Genomic DNA, 21,877 nt, shown 5'->3' with positions numbered 1-21,877 from the left:
GCATGCGTGCCGGATGAATCGCTCGCTCACACGCTCACCCCTGAAGCCAGCGATGCCGGGTGGGTTTTTTTTTAAAAATTATTTTTGGTTAGCGAGGAGGGACGAGTGCGGCGCCCGGGGGTCGAGGGCTACTCTATCGATGACTGTATTCCTTACTTGTGCCTCAAGTAGTGCAGGGAGAGTTTTCTCGGGACCATTCCGTGTGTAAACAGTGGCAGATTTACTCGCGTTTTACTGGGATTTTACATCGTGTTTTAAAGTGTTTTACTGGTATTTTACATCGTGTTTTAAAGTGTTTTACTGGTATTTTACATCGTGTTTTAAAGTGTTTTACTGGTATTTTACATCGTGTTTTAAAAAGTGGTTTACTTGTATTTTTCTTCGCGTCTTACAAAGTGTTTTTCAAAGTGTTTTACTTGTATTTTTTACCGTGTTTCAAAGTGTTTAAGTATTTTTCATCGTGCTTTAACATTAGCATTGTATATGTCGCCTTATAATAAATTAGACCAATGGACTATCTGAATAGATCTGTATTCTATACCAATGTATTTGTGATTGGATTATTGCGATAACTGTGTTCTACATCAAATGTAAACAGCGAGGTACGTCTGCACTTTTCCCCATCAGTTTAAGCACTCCGTCTCAGTGGTCTCAGCTAGTTATTTACGTTTTTTTTCCTGCTTGATGCGCGGTTAAAACAAATTTGGACAAGAGATAAGATTTGTGAATTTAACTAATCTGACACTTCCGGTGATAATCTCTCGCCCTGAAGCTTCTGTTACTTAACATCCTGAGATAATCTCTAACCCTAAACATTTTGCGTTAATCTAATGACATCACGTGATAGCTGCATGCTAACAATAATGATTGGAAACACAAAGAAATTTATAAAAAGTGCCAAGATATTATTTAAAAAAAAAAATAACCGCTCATGTAGTGATTCCAATTGCTTTGTTCTTTTAGTCTCTTGTGTAGAAATAGATCTATGTAAGCTTACACAATTTCTGTGTTCTATTAATTTAGTCTCTTGTGTAGAAATAGATCTATGTAAGCTTATTAGAAACAGCCAGTACAGAACGTCACAGAAACGGCCAGCACAACAGCCAACCCGTTTATATAAAGAAGCTAACTTCTATAGATGCAGCAGCTAGTTCCTATAGAAACAGCAACTAGCCGTTTAGAAACAGCTGCAACAGCTACACCCCCAAATAAACAACAGCTACAGCCCCATATAAACAACAACTACAGCCCCATATAAACAACAGCTACAGCTACAGCCCCATATAAACAACAGCTACAGCTACAGCCCCATATAAACAACAGCTACAGCTACAGCCCCATATAAACAACAGCTACAGCTACACCCCCATATAAACAACAGCTACACCCCCATATAAACAACAGCTACAGCTACAGCCCCATATAAACAACAGCTACAGCCCCATATAAACAACAGCTACACCCCCATATAAACAACAGCTACAGCTACAGCCCCATATAAACAACAGCTACAGCTACAGCACCATATAAACAACAGCTACAGCTACACCCCCATATAAACAACAGCTACACCCCCATATAAACAACAGCTACAGCTACAGCCCCATATAAACAACAGCTACAGCCCCATATAAACAACAGCTACAGCTACACCCCCATATAAACAACAGCTACAGCTACAGCCCCATATAAACAACAGCTACAGCTACACCCCCATATAAACAACAGCTACAGCTACAGCCCCATATAAGCAACAGCTACACCCCCATATAAACAACAGCTACACCCCCATATAAACAACAGCTACAGCTACAGCCCCATATAAACAACAGCTACAGCTACACCCCCATATAAACAACAGCTACACCCCCATATAAACAACAGTTACAGCTACAGCCCCATATAAACAACAGCTACACCCCAACAGAAACAGCCAGTGCATCTGTTTACTCCCCTTGAACAGGACAGGAAGTAGATGAAAATTAGATGGGCGTTATCTCCCCTCTTGTAAACAGACCCGTGTCTGGTGCATTGTTCTAGTGCCATCTTGTAGTCTACACGGGCCCACGGGGATAAGTGGATGAAGGCGGTGTTGTCTAAACATTTTGTTGTATGAACATAGTTGCTCTTGTGTTGTCTAAACATTTTGTTGTATGAACATAGTTGCTCTTGTGTTGTCTAAACATTTTGTTGTATGAACATAGTTGCTCTTGTGTTGTCTAAACATTTTGTTGTATGAACATAGTTGCTCTTGTGTTGTCTAAACATTTTGTTGTATGAACATAGTTGCTCTTGTGTTGTCTAAACATTTTGTTGTATGAACATAGTTGCTCTTGTCTAAACATTTTGTTGTATGAACATAGTTGCTCTTGTGTTGTCTAAACATTTTGTTGTATGAACATAGTTGCTCTTGTCTAAACATTTTGTTGTATGAACATAGTTGCTCTTGTGTTGTCTAAACATTTTGTTGTATGAACATAGTTGCTCTTGTGTTGTCTAAATATTTTGTTGTATGAACATAGTTGCTCTTGTCTAAACATTTTGTTGTATGAACATAGTTGCTCTTGTGTTGTCTAAACATTTTGTTGTATGAACATAGTTGCTCTTGTGTTGTCTAAACATTTTGTTGTATGAACATAGTTGCTCTTGTCTAAACATTTTGTTGTATGAACATAGTTGCTCTTGTGTTGTCTAAACATTTTGTTGTATGAACATAGTTGCTCTTGTGTTGTCTAAACATTTTGTTGTATGAACATAGTTGCTCTTGTGTTGTCTAAATATTTTGTTGTATGAACATAGTTGCTCTTGTCTAAACATTTTGTTGTATGAACATAGTTGCTCTTGTCTAAACATTTTGTTGTATGAACATAGTTGCTCTTGTGTTGTCTAAATATTTTGTTGTATGAACATAGTTGCTCTTGTGTTGTCTAAACATTTTGTTGTATGAACATAGTTGCTCTTGTCTAAACATTTTGTTGTATGAACATAGTTGCTCTTGTCTAAACATTTTGTTGTATGAACATAGTTGCTCTTGTGTTGTCTAAACATTTTGTTGTATGAACATAGTTGCTCTTGTGTTGTCTAAACATTTTGTTGTATGAACATAGTTGCTCTTGTCTAAACATTTTGTTGTATGAACATAGTTGCTCTTGTGTTGTCTAAACATTTTGTTGTATGAACATAGTTGCTCTTGTGTTGTCTAAACATTTTGTTGTATGAACATAGTTGCTCTTGTCTAAACATTTTGTTGTATGAACATAGTTGCTCTTGTGTTGTCTAAATATTTTGTTGTATGAACATAGTTGCTCTTGTCTAAACATTTTGTTGTATGAACATAGTTGCTCTTGTGTTGTCTAAACATTTTGTTGTATGAACATAGTTGCTCTTGTGTTGTCTAAACATTTTGTTGTATGAACATAGTTGCTCTTGTGTTGTCTAAATATTTTGTTGTATGAACATAGTTGCTCTTGTGTTGTCTAAATATTTTGTTGTATGAACATAGTTGCTCTTGTGTTGTCTAAACATTTTGTTGTATGAACATAGTTGCTCTTGTCTAAACATTTTGTTGTATGAACATAGTTGCTCTTGTGTTGTCTAAATATTTTGTTGTATGAACATAGTTGCTCTTGTGTTGTCTAAACATTTTGTTGTATGAACATAGTTGCTCTTGTGTTGTCTAAACATTTTGTTGTATGAACATAGTTGCTCTTGTGTTGTCTAAACATTTTGTTGTATAAACATAGTTGCTCTTGTCTAAACATTTTGTTGTATGAACATAGTTGCTCTTGTGTTGTCTAAACATTTTGTTGTATGAACATAGTTGCTCTTGTGTTGTCTAAACATTTTGTTGTATGAACATAGTTGCTCTTGTGTTGTCTAAACATTTTGTTGTATGAACATAGTTGCTCTTGTCTAAACATTTTGTTGTATGAACATAGTTGCTCTTGTCTAAGCAATCTGTTATAAGAAACTAGTTGCTCTTGTGTTGTCTAAACATTTTGTTGCTCTTGTCTAAACAATCTGTTATAAGAAAATAGTTGCTCTTGAATTGTCTATATAATATACAAAAAGAAAATGTGATCCAGAAAGAACAGTAAAATTGTGTGTATAAATCCTACAATGATTTAAGACATGTATATCTGCGCGTGACTGTCTTTTAAATTGTGCCCAGTTTATTTTCTCCAAAATCTGTTCTACTGTTCTACACGAACAAAGATAAATATTGTGGGAAAAATATCCCCCCCCCCACACACACATACACTCAAATCACTTGGTTTTTTTCCGTGTATCCCCTTGTATCTCCTACATATTCCATTTCCTGCATGAACTTCCTATCTTCTCCCACAGAAGACATACGGGTTGTATCTCTTATAATTGCGCATTTGTTTCAACATTTGCAACTAGATCTCTTATCGTTCTTGGCAGACAGTTTATCTAGACGTGTGCTGGGCAGCAGAAAAAAAAAAAACATTGGCTTCTAAATGTCCGTTTGTTTCTAGTGAAGGTCTAGACAAGGGGACACTATTCTAACCAGTTGGTTATAAGGGAGTTTATGTGTCTAAAGATTGTGGTCATTTCCATTGGATATTTCGACATAAAGAACATCATTGGATAGAGGGATCAAGTGTATCCACAATGGATGAGTTCTGCTAAGTGTTTGGATTACTCGACTCCTCAGCTGACCACGGGGGTCAAGATGATCCCTACACTCTATCTGCTGCTCGCTTTGAGCTTAGCCCACCTGTCGTATGGAGGTAAGTGCAGGTTGTCTAGTCAGTGTTTTACTCACGTTTTCATGTTCTTTCAAACCAGGGCTACCGTTGGCCTAAAGACCAAATGGGTGGGGCAGATACATCAAACTCTCGAGTTGCAACTAACCCCCTGACCCCCCCCCCCCATAGATATGTACATATCTTCATCAAACTCTACTGTCACGACCAACCCCCTCTCCAACATCCATAAACCTCAACATATCTCCATCAAACTCTCTAACCATAGCTTACCCCCCCCCCCACGAGCCATAGACCTGAACATATCTTCATCAAACTCTCTAACCATAGCTACCCGCCCCCCCCCCCCCCGAGCCATAGACCTGAACATATCTTCATCAAACTCTCTAGTCCCAATCTAAACCCCCGACCCCCTCACTAGATTACCCAGCTAGCTCGAAGACTTGAAGAATGGAAAATGTCCTTGACCTTTGTCTCAGACGATGTCTGTAGCAGCCAACAAAGAAGGCAGAAACACGTCATCGTTTGTAAGACAACACTCGCTTGGTTCCAGAGATTGGTCACGGGACTGAGAGCTTTAATAAAGAGCCGAATTTAAGTCATTAGCGGCAACTGACATGCTCTAGTCATAGGGGAGGTTAGTGCGTCATAGGGGAGGTCAGTCTATCATAGGGGAGGTCAGTCTGTCATAGGGGAGGTCAGTCTGTCATAGGGGAGGTCAGTCTGTCATAGGAGAGGTCAGTCTATCATAGGGGAGGTCAGTCTATCATAGGGGAGGTCAGTCTGTCATAGGGGAGGTCAGTCTATCATAGGGGAGGTCTATCATAGGGGAGGTCTATCATAGGGGAGGTCAGTCTGTCATAGGGGAGGTCAGTCTGTCATAGGGGAGGTCAGTCTGTCATAGGAGAGGTCAGTCTATCATAGGGGAGGTCAGTCTATCATAGGGGAGGTCAGTCTGTCATAGGGCAGGTCAGTCTGTCATAGGGGAGGTCAGTCTATCATTGGGGAGGTCAGTCTGTCATAGGGGAGGTCAGTCTATCATAGGGGAGGTCAGTCTGTCATAGGGGAGGTCAGTCTATCATATTGGAGGTCAGTCTATCATAGGGTGGTCAGTCTGTCATAGGGGAGGTCAGTCTATCATAGGGGAGGTCAGTCTGTCATAGGGTGGTCAGTCTGTCATAGGGAGGTCAGTCTATAAAAGGGGAGGTCAGTCTATCATAGGGGAGGTCAGTCTGTCATAGGGTGGTCAGTCTGTCTTAGGGGAGGTCAGTCTGTCATAGGGTGGTCAGTCTGTCATAGGGTGGTCAGTCTGTCATAGGGTGGTCTGTCATAGGGGAGGTCAGTCTGTCATAGGGTGGTCTGTCATAGGGGAGGTCAGTCTATCTTAGGGGAGGTCAGTCATAGGGGAGGTCAGTCTATCATAGGGGAGGTCAGTCATAGGGGAGGTCAGTCTGTCATAGGGTGGTCAGTCTGTCATAGGGTGGTCAGTCTGTCATAGGGAGGTCAGTCTATCATAGGGTGGTCAGCCTATCATAGGGGATGTCAGTCTGTCATAGGGGAGGTTAGTCTATCATAGGGAAGTTCAGTCTATCATAGGGGAGGTCAGTCTGTCATAGGGAGGTCAGTCTATCATAGTGGAGGTCAGTCTATCATAGTGGAGGTTAGTCTGTCATAGGGGAGGTCAGTCTGTCATAGGGGAGGTCAGTATATCATAGGGGAGGTCAGTCTATCTTAGGGGAGGTCAGTCTATCATAGGGGAGGTCTGTCTATCACAGGGGAGGTCGGTCTATCATAGGGAAGTTCAGTCTATCATAGGGGAGGTCAGTCTGTCATAGGGAGGTCAGTCTATCATAGTGGAGGTCAGTCTATCATAGTGGAGGTTAGTCTGTCATAGGGGAGGTCAGTCTGTCATAGGGGAGGTCAGTCTATCATAGGGGAGGTCAGTCTGTCATAGGGGATGTCAGTCTATCATAGGGGAGGTCAGTCTGTCATAGGGGAGGTTAGTCTATCATAGGGGAGGTCAGTCTGTCATATGGAGGCCAGTCTATCATAGTGGAGGTCAGTCTATCATAGTGGAGGTCTATCATAGTGGAGGTCAGTCTATCATAGTGGAGGTCAGTCTATCATAGTGGAGGTCAGTCTATCATAGTGGAGGTCTATCATAGTGGAGGTCAGTCTATCATAGTGGAGGTCAGTCTATCATAGTGGAGGTTAGTCTGTCATAGGGGAGGTCAGTCTGTCATAGGGGAGGTCAGTCTATCATAGGGGAGGTCAGTCTGTCATATGGAGGTCAGTCTATCATAGGGGAGGTCAGTCTATCATAGGGGAGGTCAGTCTATCATAGGGGAGGTCAGTCTGTCATAGGGGAGGTCAGTCTATCATAGGGGAGGTCAGTCTGTGTTACTCCCAATAAGGTGTGTGTTTGTGTGTGTGTGTGTGCGTTGTTTGGAGGGGGGGGGGGGTTGAGCCCCTAATGTCACGTGACACTGAAACCACACAACCGAAACAATATTGGCGGGCAACCTGAAACAAGGTATTAGCAAAAATTAATTGAAATTTATTTTTAGGTTTGTCGCTTATTGTTTGGTCCACACTGGGTGACAGAGGTAGGTCATGTAGACATCTCACCTGTCTGACCTGAGTACCCCGACATCTCACCTGACCTGAGTACCCCGACATCTCACCTGTCTGAACTGAGTACCCCGACATCTCACCTGTCTGACCTGAGTACCCCGACATCTCACCTGTCTGACCTGAGTACCCCGACATCTCACCTGACCTGAGTACCCCGACATCTCACCTGACCTGAGTACCCCGACATCTCACCTGTCTGACCTGAGTACCCCGACATCTCACCTGACCTGAGTACCCCGACATCTCACCTGTCTGACCTGAGTACCCCGACATCTCACCTGTCTGACCTGAGTACCCCGACATCTCACCTGTCTGACCTGAGTACCCCGACATCTCACCTGTCTGAACTGAGTACCCCGACATCTCACCTGTCTGACCTGAGTACCCCGACATCTCACCTGTCTGACCTGAGTACCCCGACATCTCACCTGACCTGAGTACCCCGACATCTCACCTGACCTGAGTACCCCGACATCTCACCTGACCTGAGTACCCCGACATCTCACCTGTCTGACCTGAGTACCCCGACATCTCACCTGTCTGACCTGAGTACCCGACATCTCACCTGACCTGAGTACCCCGACATCTCACCTGTCTGACCTGAGTACCCCGACATCTCACCTGTCTGACCTGAGTACCCCGACATCTCACCTGTCTGACCTGAGTACCCCGACATCTCACCTGTCTGACCTGAGTACCCGACATCTCACCTGTCTGACCTGAGTACCCCGACATCTCACCTGTCTGACCTGAGTACCCCGACATCTCACCTGTCTGAACTGAGTACCCCGACATCTCACCTGTCTGACCTGAGTACCCCGACATCTCACCTGTCTGAACTGAGTACCCCGACATCTCACCTGTCTGACCTGAGTACCCCGACATCTCACCTGTCTGACCTGAGTACCCCGACATCTCACCTGTCTGACCTGAGTACCCCGACATCTCACCTGTCTGACCTGAGTACCCCGACATCTCACCTGTCTGACCTGAGTACCATGACATCTCACCTGACCTGAGTACCCGACATCTCACCTGACCTGAGTACCCCGACATCTCACCTGACCTGAGTACCCTGACATCTCACCTGTCTGACCTGAGTACCCCGACATCTCACCTGTCTGACCTGAGTACCCCGACATCTCACCTGTCTGACCTGAGTACCCCGACATCTCACCTGTCTGAACTGAGTACCCCGACATCTCACCTGTCTGAACTGAGTACCCCGACATCTCACCTGACCTGAGTACCCCGACATCTCACCTGTCTGACCTGAGTACCCCGACATCTCACCTGTCTGACCTGAGTACCCCGACATCTCACCTGACCTGAGTACCCCGACATCTCACCTGTCTGACCTGAGTACCCCGACATCTCACCTGTCTGACCTGAGTACCCCGACATCTCACCTGACCTGAGTACCCCGACATCTCGCCTGACCTGAGTACCCGACATCTCACCTGTCTGACCTGAGTACCCCGACATCTCACCTGACCTGAGTACCCGACATCTCACCTGTCTGACCTGAGTACCCCGACATCTCACCTGACCCGAGTACCCCGACATCTCACCTGTCTGACCTGAGTACCCCGACATCTCACCTGTCTGACCTGAGTACCCCGACATCTCACCTGTCTGACCTGAGTACCCCGACATCTCACCTGTCTGACCTGAGTACCCCGACATCTCACCTGTCTGACCTGAGTACCCCGACATCTCACCTGACCTGAGTACCCCGACATCTCACCTGTCTGACCTGAGTACCCCGACATCTCACCTGTCTGACCTGAGTACCCCGACATCTCACCTGTCTGACCTGAGTACCCCGACATCTCACCTGTCTGACCTGAGTACCCCGACATCTCACCTGTCTGACCTGAGTACCCCGACATCTCACCTGTCTGACCTGAGTACCCCGACATCTCACCTGACCTGAGTACCCCGACATCTCACCTGACCTGAGTACCCCGACATCTCACCTGTCTGAACTGAGTACCCCGACATCTCACCTGTCTGACCTGAGTACCCCGACATCTCACCTGTCTGACCTGAGTACCCCGACATCTCACCTGTCTGCCCTGAGTACCCCGACATCTCACCTGTCTGACCTGAGCACCATGACATCTCACCTGACCTGAGTACCCGACATCTCACCTGACCTGAGTACCCCGACATCTCACCTGACCTGAGTACCCTGACATCTCACCTGTCTGACCTGAGTACCCCGACATCTCACCTGTCTGACCTGAGTACCCCGACATCTCACCTGTCTGAACTGAGTACCCCGACATCTCACCTGTCTGAACTGAGTACCCCGACATCTCACCTGTCTGACCTGAGTACCCCGACATCTCACCTGTCTGACCTGAGTACCCCGACATCTCACCTGTCTGACCTGAGTACCCCGACATCTCACCTGTCTGACCTGAGTACCCCGACATCTCACCTGACCTGAGTACCCGACATCTCACCTGACCTGAGTACCCCGACATCTCACCTGTCTGACCTGAGTACCCCGACATCTCACCTGTCTGACCTGAGTACCCGACATCTAACCTGTCTGACCTGAGTACCCCGACATCTCACCTGACCTGAGTACCCCGACATCTCACCTGTCTGACCTGAGTACCCCGACATCTCACCTGTCTGACCTGAGTACCCCGACATCTCACCTGACCTGAGTACCCCGACATCTCGCCTGACCTGAGTACCCGACATCTCACCTGTCTGACCTGAATACCCCGACATCTCACCTGACCTGAGTACCCCGACATCTCACCTGACCTGAGTACCCGACATCTCACCTGTCTGACCTGAGTACCCCGACATCTCACCTGACCCGAGTACCCCGACATCTCACCTGTCTGACCTGAGTACCCCGACATCTCACCTGTCTGACCTGAGTACCCCGACATCTCACCTGTCTGACCTGAGTACCCCGACATCTCACCTGTCTGACCTGAGTACCCCGACATCTCACCTGTCTGACCTGAGTACCCCGACATCTCACCTGACCTGAGTACCCGACATCTCACCTGACCTGAGTACCCCGACATCTCACCTGACCTGAGTACCCCGACATCTCACCTGTCTGAACTGAGTACCCCGACATCTCACCTGTCTGACCTGAGTACCCCAACATCTCACCTGTCTGACCTGAGTACCCCGACATCTCACCTGTCTGACCTGAGTACCCCGACATCTCACCTGACCTGAGTACCCCGACATCTCACCTGACCTGAGTACCCCGACATCTCACCTGACCTGAGTACCCCGACATCTCACCTGACCTGAGTACCCCGACATCTCACCTGTCTGACCTGAGTACCCCGACATCTCACCTGTCTGACCTGAGTACCCCGACATCTCACCTGTCTGACCTGAGTACCCCGACATCTCACCTGACCTGAGTACCCCGACATCTCACCTGTCTGACCTGAGTACCCGACATCTCACCTGAACTGAGTACCCCGACATCTCACCTGTCTGACCTGAGTACCCCGACATCTCACCTGTCTGACCTGAGTACCCCGACATCTCACCTGTCTGACCTGAGTACCCCGACATCTCACCTGTCTGACCTGAGTACCCCGACATCTCACCTGTCTGACCTGAGTACCCCGACATCTCACCTGTCTGAACTGAGTACCCCGACATCTCACCTGTCTGACCTGAGTACCCCGACATCTCACCTGTCTGACCTGAGTACCCCGACATCTCACCTGACCTGAGTACCCGACATCTCACCTGACCTGAGTACCCCGACATCTCACCTAACCTGAGTACCCTGACATCTCACCTGTCTGACCTGAGTACCCCGACATCTCACCTGTCTGACCTGAGTACCCCGACATCTCACCTGTCTGACCTGAGTACCCCGACATCTCACCTGTCTGACCTGAGTACCCCGACATCTCACCTGTCTGACCTGAGTACCCCGACATCTCACCTGTCTGACCTGAGTACCCCGACATCTCACCTGTCTGAACTGAGTACCCCGACATCTCACCTGACCTGAGTACCCGACATCTCACCTGTCTGACCTGAATACCCCGACATCTCACCTGACCTGAGTACCCCGACATCTCACCTGACCTGAGTACCCGACATCTCACCTGTCTGACCTGAGTACCCCGACATCTCACCTGACCTGAGTACCCCGACATCTCACCTGACCTGAGTACCCCGACATCTCACCTGTCTGACCTGAGTACCCCGACATCTCACCTGTCTGACCTGAGTACCCCGACATCTCACCTGTCTGACCTGAGTACCCCGACATCTCACCTGACCCGAGTACCCTGACATCTCACCTGTCTGACCTGAGTACCCCGACATCTCACCTGTCTGACCTGAGTACCCCGACATCTCACCTGTCTGACCTGAGTACCCCGACATCTCACCTGTCTGACCTGAGTACCCCGACATCTCACCTGTCTGACCTGAGTACCCCGACATCTCACCTGACCTGAGTACCCCGACATCTCACCTGTGTGAACTGAGTACCCCGACATCTCACCTGTCTGAACTGAGTACCCCGACATCTCACCTGTCTGACCTGAGTACCCCGACATCTCACCTGTCTGAACTGTGTACCCCGACATCTCACCTGTCTGAACTGAGTACCCCGACATCTCACCTGTCTGAACTGAGTACCCCGACATCTCACCTGTCTGACCTGAGTACCCCGACATCTCACCTGTCTGACCTGAGTACCCCGACATCTCACCTGACCTGAGTACCCCGACATCTCACCTGACCTGAGTACCCCGACATCTCACCTGTCTGACCTGAGTACCCCGACATCTCACCTGACCTGAGTACCCCGACATCTCACCTGACCTGAGTACCCCGACATCTCACCTGTCTGACCTGAGTACCCCGACATCTCGCCTGACCTGAGTACCCCGACATCTCACCTGTCTGACCTGAGTACCCCGACATCTCACCTGTCTGACCTGAGTACCCCGACATCTCACCTGACCTGAGTACCCCGACATCTCACCTGACCTGAGTACCCCGACATCTCACCTGACCTGAGTACCCCGAAATCTCACCTGTCTGACCTGAGTACCCCGACATCTCACCTGTCTGACCTGAATACCCCGACATCTCACCTGTCTGAACTGAGTACCCCGACATCTCACCTGTCTGACCTGAGTACCCCGACATCTCACCTGTCTGACCTGAGTACCCCGACATCTCACCTGACCTGAGTACCCCGACATCTCACCTGTCTGACCTGAGTACCCCGACATCTCACCTGTCTGACCTGAGTACCCCGACATCTCACCTGACCTGAGTACCCGACATCTCACTTGACCTGAGTACCCCGACATCTCACCTGACCTGAGTACCCTGACATCTCACCTGTCTGACCTGAGTACCCCGACATCTCACCTGTCTGACCTGAGTACCCCGACATCTCACCTGTCTGACCTGAGTACCCCGACATCTCACCTGTCTGAACTGAGTACCCCGACATCTCACCTGTCTGAACTGAGTACCCCGACATCTCACCTGTCTGACCTGAGTACCCCGACATCTCACCTGTCTGAACTGAGTACCCCGACATCTCACCTGTCTGAACTGAGTACCCCGACATCTCACCTGTCTGACCTGAGTACCCCGACATCTCACCTGTCTGAACTGAGTACCCCGACATCTCACCTGTCTGACCTGAGTACCCCGACATCTCACCTGTCTGACCTGAGTACCCCGACATCTCACCTGTCTGACCTGAGTACCCCGACATCTCACCTGACCTGAGTACCCCGACATCTCACCTGACCTGAGTACCCCGACATCTCACCTGTCTGACCTGAGTACCCCGACATCTCACCTGTCTGACCTGAGTACCCCGACATCTCACCTGACCTGAGTACCCCGACATCTCACCTGACCTGAGTACCCCGACATCTCACCTGTCTGACCTGAGTACCCCGACATCTCACCTGTCTGACCTGAGTACCCCGACATCTCACCTGACCTGAGTACCCCGACATCTCACCTGACCTGAGTACCCCGACATCTCACCTGTCTGAACTGAGTACCCCGACATCTCACCTGTCTGACCTGAGTACCCCGACATCTCACCTGTCTGACCTGAGTACCCCGACATCTCACCTGTCTGACCTGAGTACCCCGACATCTCACCTGACCTGAGTACCCCGACATCTCACCTGTCTGACCTGAGTACCCCGACATCTCACCTGTCTGACCTGAGTACCCCGACATCTCACCTGACCTGAGTACCCGACATCTCACCTGTCTGACCTGAGTACCCGACATCTCACCTGACCTGAGTACCCCGACATCTCACCTGACCTGAGTACCCGACATCTCACCTGACCTGAGTACCCCGACATCTCACCTGTCTGACCTGAGTACCCTGACATCTCACCTGAACTGAGTACCCCGACATCTCACCTGTCTGACCTGAGTACCCCGACATCTCACCTGACCTGAGTACCCCGACATCTCACCTGAACTGAGTACCCCGACATCTCACCTGTCTGACCTGAGTACCCCGACATCTCACCTGTCTGAACTGAGTACCCCGACATCTCACCTGAACTGAGTACCCCGACATCTCACCTGACCTGAGTACCCCGACATCTCACCTGTCTGACCTGAGTACCCCGACATCTCACCTGTCTGACCTGAGTACCCCGACATCTCACCTGTCTGACCTGAGTACCCCGACATCTCACCTGACCTGAGTACCCGACATCTCACCTGACCTGAGTACCCCGACATCTCACCTGTCTGACCTGAGTACCCCGACATCTCACCTGACCTGAGTACCCGACATCTCACCTGACCTGAGTACCCCGACATCTCACCTGACCTGAGTACCCCGACATCTCACCTGTCTGACCTGAGTACCCCGACATCTCACCTGTCTGACCTGAGTACCCCGACATCTCACCTGTCTGACCTGAGTACCCCGACATCTCACCTGTCTGACCTGAGTACCCCGACATCTCACCTGTCTGACCTGAGTACCCCGACATCTCACCTGTCTGACCTGAGTACCCCGACATCTCACCTGTCTGACCTGAGTACCCCGACATCTCACCTGTCTGACCTGAGTACCCCGACATCTCACCTGTCTGAACTGAGTACCCCGACATCTCACCTGTCTGACCTGAGTACCCCGACATCTCACCTGTCTGACCTGAGTACCCCGACATCTCACCTGACCTGAGTACCCCGACATCTCACCTGTCTGAACTGAGTACCCCGACATCTCACCTGTCTGACCTGAGTACCCCGACATCTCACCTGTCTGACCTGAGTACCCCGACATCTCACCTGACCTGAGTACCCCGACATCTCACCTGTCTGAACTGAGTACCCCGACATCTCACCTGTCTGAACTGAGTACCCGACATCTCACCTGTCTGAACTGAGTACCCCGACATCTCACCTGTCTGACCTGAGTACCCCGACATCTCACCTGTCTGACCTGAGTACCCCGACATCTCACCTGTCTGAACTGAGTACCCCGACATCTCACCTGACCTGAGTACCCCGACATCTCACCTGTCTGAACTGAGTACCCCGACATCTCACCTGTCTGACCTGAGTACCCCGACATCTCACCTGTCTGACCTGAGTACCCCGACATCTCACCTGACCTGAGTACCCCGACATCTCACCTGTCTGAACTGAGTACCCCGACATCTCACCTGTCTGACCTGAGTACCCCGACATCTCACCTGTCTGACCTGAGTACCCCGACATCTCACCTGACCTGAGTACCCGACATCTCACCTGACCCGAGTACCCCGACATCTCACCTGTCTGAACTGAGTACCCCGACATCTCACCTGTCTGACCTGAGTACCCCGACATCTCGCCTGACCTGAGTACCCCGACATCTCACCTGTCTGAACTGAGTACCCCGACATCTCACCTGACCTGAGTACCCCGACATCTCACCTGTCTGACCTGAGTACCCCGACATCTCACCTGTCTGACCTGAGTACCCCGACATCTCACCTGTCTGACCTGAGTACCCCGACATCTCACCTGACCTGAGTACCCCGACATCTCACCTGACCTGAGTACCCCGACATCTCACCTGACCTGAGTACCCCGACATCTCACCTGACCTGAGTACCCCGACATCTCACCTGTCTGACCTGAGTACCCCGACATCTCACCTGAACTGAGTACCCCGACATCTCACCTGTCTGACCTGAGTACCCCGACATCTCGCCTGACCTGAGTACCCCGACATCTCGCCTGACCTGAGTACCCCGACATCTCACCTGACCTGAGTACCCCGACATCTCACCTGTCTGAACTGAGTACCCCGACATCTCACCTGTCTGAACTGAGTACCCTGACATCTCATCTGTCTGACCTGAGTACCCCGACATATCACCTGACCTGAGTACCCCGACATCTCACCTGACCTGAGTACCCCGACATCTCACCTGAACTGAGTACCCCGACATCTCACCTGTCTGAACTGAGTACCCCGACATCTCACCTGACCTGAGTACCCCGACATCTCACCTGACCTGAGTACCCCGACATCTCACCTGACCTGAGTACCCCGACATCTCACCTGAACTGAGTACCCCGACATCTCACCTGTCTGACCTGAGTACCCCGACATCTCACCTGTCTGACCTGAGTACCCCGACATCTCACCTGACCTGAGTACCATGACATCTCACCTGACCTGAGTACCCCGACATCTCACCTGTCTGACCTGAGTACCCCGACATCTCACCTGTCTGACCTGAGTACCCCGACATCTCACCTGTCTGACCTGAGTACCCCGACATCTCACCTGACCTGAGTACCCCGACATCTCACCTGTCTGACCTGAGTACCCCGACATCTCACCTGACCTGAGTACCCCGACATCTCACCTGACCTGAGTACCCCGACATCTCACCTGACCTGAGTACCCCGACATCTCACCTGACCTGAGTACCCCGACATCTTACCTGACCTGAGTACCCCGACATCTCACCTGACCTGAGTACCCCGACATCTCACCTGTCTGACCTGAGTACCCCGACATCTCACCTGTCTGACCTGAGTACCCCGACATCTCACCTGTCTGACCTGAGTACCCCGACATCTCACCTGACCTGAGTACCCCGACATCTCACCTGTCTGACCTGAGTACCCCGACATCTCACCTGTCTGACCTGAGTACCCCGACATCTCACCTGTCTGACCTGAGTACCCCGACATCTCGCCTGACCTGAGTACCCCGACATCTCGCCTGACCTGAGTACCCCGACATCTCACCTGACCTGAGTACCCCGACATCTCACCTGTCTGAACTGAGTACCCCGACATCTCACCTGTCTGAACTGAGTACCCTGACATCTCATCTGTCTGACCTGAGTACCCCGACATATCACCTGACCTGAGTACCCCGACATCTCACCTGACCTGAGTACCCCGACATCTCACCTGAACTGAGTACCCCGACATCTCACCTGTCTGAACTGAGTACCCCGACATCTCACCTGACCTGAGTACCCCGACATCTCACCTGACCTGAGTACCCCGACATCTCACCTGACCTGAGTACCCCGACATCTCACCTGTCTGACCTGAGTACCCCGACATCTCACCTGTCTGACCTGAGTACCCCGACATCTCACCTGACCTGAGTACCATGACATCTCACCTGACCTGAGTACCCCGACATCTCACCTGTCTGACCTGAGTACCCCGACATCTCACCTGTCTGACCTGAGTACCCCGACATCTCACCTGTCTGACCTGAGTACCCCGACATCTCACCTGACCTGAGTACCCCGACATCTCACCTGTCTGACCTGAGTACCCCGACATCTCACCTGACCTGAGTACCCCGACATCTCACCTGACCTGAGTACCCCGACATCTCACCTGACCTGAGTACCCCGACATCTCACCTGACCTGAGTACCCCGACATCTCACCTGACCTGAGTACCCCGACATCTCACCTGACCTGAGTACCCCGACATCTCACCTGTCTGACCTGAGTACCCCGACATCTCACCTGTCTGACCTGAGTACCCCGACATCTCACCTGTCTGACCTGAGTACCCCGACATCTCACCTGACCTGAGTACCCCGACATCTCACCTGTCTGACCTGAGTACCCCGACATCTCACCTGTCTGACCTGAGTACCCCGACATCTCACCTGTCTGACCTGAGTACCCCGACATCTCACCTGACCTGAGTACCCCGACATCTCACCTGTCTGACCTGAGTACCCGACATCTCACCTGAACTGAGTACCCCGACATCTCACCTGTCTGACCTGAGTACCCCGACATCTCACCTGTCTGACCTGAGTACCCCGACATCTCACCTGTCTGACCTGAGTACCCCGACATCTCACCTGTCTGACCTGAGTACCCCGACATCTCACCTGTCTGACCTGAGTACCCCGACATCTCACCTGTCTGAACTGAGTACCCCGACATCTCACCTGTCTGACCTGAGTACCCCGACATCTCACCTGTCTGACCTGAGTACCCCGACATCTCACCTGACCTGAGTACCCGACATCTCACCTGACCTGAGTACCCCGACATCTCACCTAACCTGAGTACCCTGACATCTCACCTGTCTGACCTGAGTACCCCGACATCTCACCTGTCTGACCTGAGTACCCCGACATCTCACCTGACCTGAGTACCCCGACATCTCACCTGTCTGAACTGAGTACCCCGACATCTCACCTGTCTGACCTGAGTACCCCGACATCTCACCTGTCTGACCTGAGTACCCCGACATCTCACCTGACCTGAGTACCCGACATCTCACCTGACCCGAGTACCCCGACATCTCACCTGTCTGAACTGAGTACCCCGACATCTCACCTGTCTGACCTGAGTACCCCGACATCTCGCCTGACCTGAGTACCCCGACATCTCACCTGTCTGAACTGAGTACCCCGACATCTCACCTGACCTGAGTACCCCGACATCTCACCTGTCTGACCTGAGTACCCCGACATCTCACCTGTCTGACCTGAGTACCCCGACATCTCACCTGTCTGACCTGAGTACCCCGACATCTCACCTGACCTGAGTACCCCGACATCTCACCTGACCTGAGTACCCCGACATCTCACCTGACCTGAGTACCCCGACATCTCACCTGACCTGAGTACCCCGACATCTCACCTGACCTGAGTACCCCGAAATCTCACCTGACCTGAGTACCCCGACATCTCACCTGACCTGAGTACCCCGACATCTCACCTGACCTGAGTACCCCGACATCTCACCTGACCTGAGTACCCCGACATCTCACCTGTCTGACCTGAGTACCCCGACATCTCACCTGACCTGAGTACCCCGACATCTCACCTGACCTGAGTACCCCGACATCTCAACTGTCTGACCTGAGTACCCCGACATCTCACCTGACCTGAGTACCCCGACATCTCACCTGTCTGACCTGAGTACCCCGACATCTCACCTGTCTGACCTGAGTACCCCGACATCTCACCTGTCTGACCTGAGTACCCGACATCTCACCTGACCTGAGTACCCCGACATCTCACCTGTCTGACCTGAGTACCCCGACATCTCACCTGAACTGAGTACCCCGACATCTCACCTGTCTGACCTGAGTACCCCGACATCTCGCCTGACCTGAGTACCCCGACATCTCGCCTGACCTGAGTACCCCGACATCTCACCTGACCTGAGTACCCCGACATCTCACCTGTCTGAACTGAGTACCCCGACATCTCACCTGTCTGAACTGAGTACCCTGACATCTCATCTGTCTGACCTGAGTACCCCGACATATCACCTGACCTGAGTACCCCGACATCTCACCTGTCTGAACTGAGTACCCTGATATCTCACCTGTCTGACCTGAGTACCCCGACATCTCACCTGTCTGAACTGAGTACCCCGACATCTCACCTGACCTGAGTACCCCGACATCTCACCTGACCTGAGTACCCCGACATCTCACCTGACCTGAGTACCCCGACATCTCACCTGAACTGAGTACCCCGACATCTCACCTGTCTGACCTGAGTACCCCGACATCTCACCTGTCTGACCTGAGTACCCCGACATCTCACCTGTCTGACCTGAATACCCCGACATCTCACCTGACCTGAGTACCCCGACATCTCACCTGTCTGACCTGAGTACCCCGACATCTCACCTGACCTGAGTACCCCGACATCTCACCTGACCTGAGTACCCCGACATCTCACCTGTCTGACCTGAGTACCCCGACATCTCGCCTGACCTGAGTACCCCGACATCTCACCTGTCTGACCTGAGTACCCCGACATCTCACCTGTCTGACCTGAGTACCCCGACATCTCACCTGTCTGACCTGAGTACCCCGACATCTCACCTTTCTGAACTGAGTACCCCGACATCTCACCTGTCTGACCTGAGTACCCCGACATCTCACCTGTCTAACCTGAGTACCCCGACATCTCACCTGTCTGACCTGAGTACCCCGACATCTCACCTGACCTGAGTACCATGACATCTCACCTGACCTGAGTACCCCGACATCTCACCTGTCTGACCTGAGTACCCCGACATCTCACCTGTCTGACCTGAGTACCCCGACATCTCACCTGTCTGACCTGAGTACCCCGACATCTCACCTGACCTGAGTACCCCGACATCTCACCTGTCTGACCTGAGTACCCCGACATCTCACCTGACCTGAGTACCCCGACATCTCACCTGACCTGAGTACCCCGACATCTCACCTGACCTGAGTACCCCGACATCTCACCTGACCTGAGTACCCCGACATCTCACCTGGCCTGAGTACCCCGACATCTCACCTGACCTGAGTACCCCGACATCTCACCTGTCTGACCTGAGTACCCCGACATCTCACCTGTCTGACCTGAGTACCCCGACATCTCACCTGTCTGACCTGAGTACCCCGACATCTCACCTGACCTGAGTACCCCGACATCTCACCTGTCTGACCTGAGTACCCCGACATCTCACCTGTCTGACCTGAGTACCCCGACATCTCACCTGTCTGACCTGAGTACCCCGACATCTCACCTGACCTGAGTACCCCGACATCTCACCTGTCTGACCTGAGTACCCGACATCTCACCTGAACTGAGTACCCCGACATCTCACCTGTCTGACCTGAGTACCCCGACATCTCACCTGTCTGACCTGAGTACCCCGACATCTCACCTGTCTGACCTGAGTACCCCGACATCTCACCTGTCTGACCTGAGTACCCCGACATCTCACCTGTCTGACCTGAGTACCCCGACATCTCACCTGTCTGAACTGAGTACCCCGACATCTCACCTGTCTGACCTGAGTACCCCGACATCTCACCTGTCTGACCTGAGTACCCCGACATCTCACCTGACCTGAGTACCCGACATCTCACCTGACCTGAGTACCCCGACATCTCACCTAACCTGAGTACCCTGACATCTCACCTGTCTGACCTGAGTACCCCGACATCTCACCTGTCTGACCTGAGTACCCCGACATCTCACCTGTCTGACCTGAGTACCCCGACATCTCACCTGTCTGACCTGAGTACCCCGACATCTCACCTGTCTGACCTGAGTACCCTGACATCTCACCTGTCTGAACTGAGTACCCCGACATCTCACCTGACCTGAGTACCCCGACATCTCACCTGTCTGACCTGAGTACCCGACATCTCACCTGAACTGAGTACCCCGACATCTCACCTGTCTGACCTGAGTACCCCGACATCTCACCTGTCTGACCTGAGTACCCCGACATCTCACCTGTCTGAACTGAGTACCCCGACATCTCACCTGACCTGAGTACCCGACATCTCACCTGTCTGACCTGAATACCCCGACATCTCACCTGACCTGAGTACCCCGACATCTCACCTGACCTGAGTACCCGACATCTCACCTGTCTGACCTGAGTACCCCGACATCTCACCTGACCTGAGTACCCCGACATCTCACCTGACCTGAGTACCCCGACATCTCACCTGTCTGACCTGAGTACCCCGACATCTCACCTGTCTGACCTGAGTACCCCGACATCTCACCTGTCTGACCTGAGTACCCCGACATCTCACCTGACCCGAGTACCCTGACATCTCACCTGTCTGACCTGAGTACCCCGACATCTCACCTGTCTGACCTGAGTACCCCGACATCTCACCTGTCTGACCTGAGTACCCCGACATCTCACCTGTCTGACCTGAGTACCCCGACATCTCACCTGTCTGACCTGAGTACCCCGACATCTCACCTGACCTGAGTACCCCGACATCTCACCTGTCTGAACTGAGTACCCCGACATCTCACCTGTCTGAACTGAGTACCCCGACATCTCACCTGTCTGACCTGAGTACCCCGACATCTCACCTGTCTGAACTGAGTACCCCGACATCTCACCTGTCTGAACTGAGTACCCCGACATCTCACCTGTCTGAACTGAGTACCCCGACATCTCACCTGTCTGACCTGAGTACCCCGACATCTCACCTGTCTGACCTGAGTACCCCGACATCTCACC

At 51.1% G+C, this 21,877-nt stretch overlaps 1 protein-coding gene across 1 annotated transcript in view; it reads left to right on the top strand.

Moving 5' to 3' along the window:
• The first annotated feature begins 569 nt into the window (after positions 1-569).
• Positions 570-21,877, top strand: part of LOC131941080 (uncharacterized) — a 134,062-nt gene continuing 112,754 nt past the window's right edge. Inside the window, exons 1-2 of the mRNA XM_059300066.1 lie at positions 570-602; positions 4,405-4,754. Coding sequence (XP_059156049.1) covers positions 4,640-4,754 — 115 coding nt within the window. The 5' untranslated portion in view covers positions 570-602; positions 4,405-4,639. The remainder of the gene's footprint in view (positions 603-4,404; positions 4,755-21,877) is intronic.

Source organism: Physella acuta, unplaced genomic scaffold (assembly GCF_028476545.2).
Source record: "Physella acuta isolate Inbredline_101_S28 unplaced genomic scaffold, ASM2847654v3 ptg000345l, whole genome shotgun sequence".
NCBI lineage: Eukaryota > Metazoa > Mollusca > Gastropoda > Physidae > Physella > Physella acuta.
Note: the sequence above shows the minus strand (reverse complement) of the source record. Positions and strands in the feature narration are given on the sequence as shown.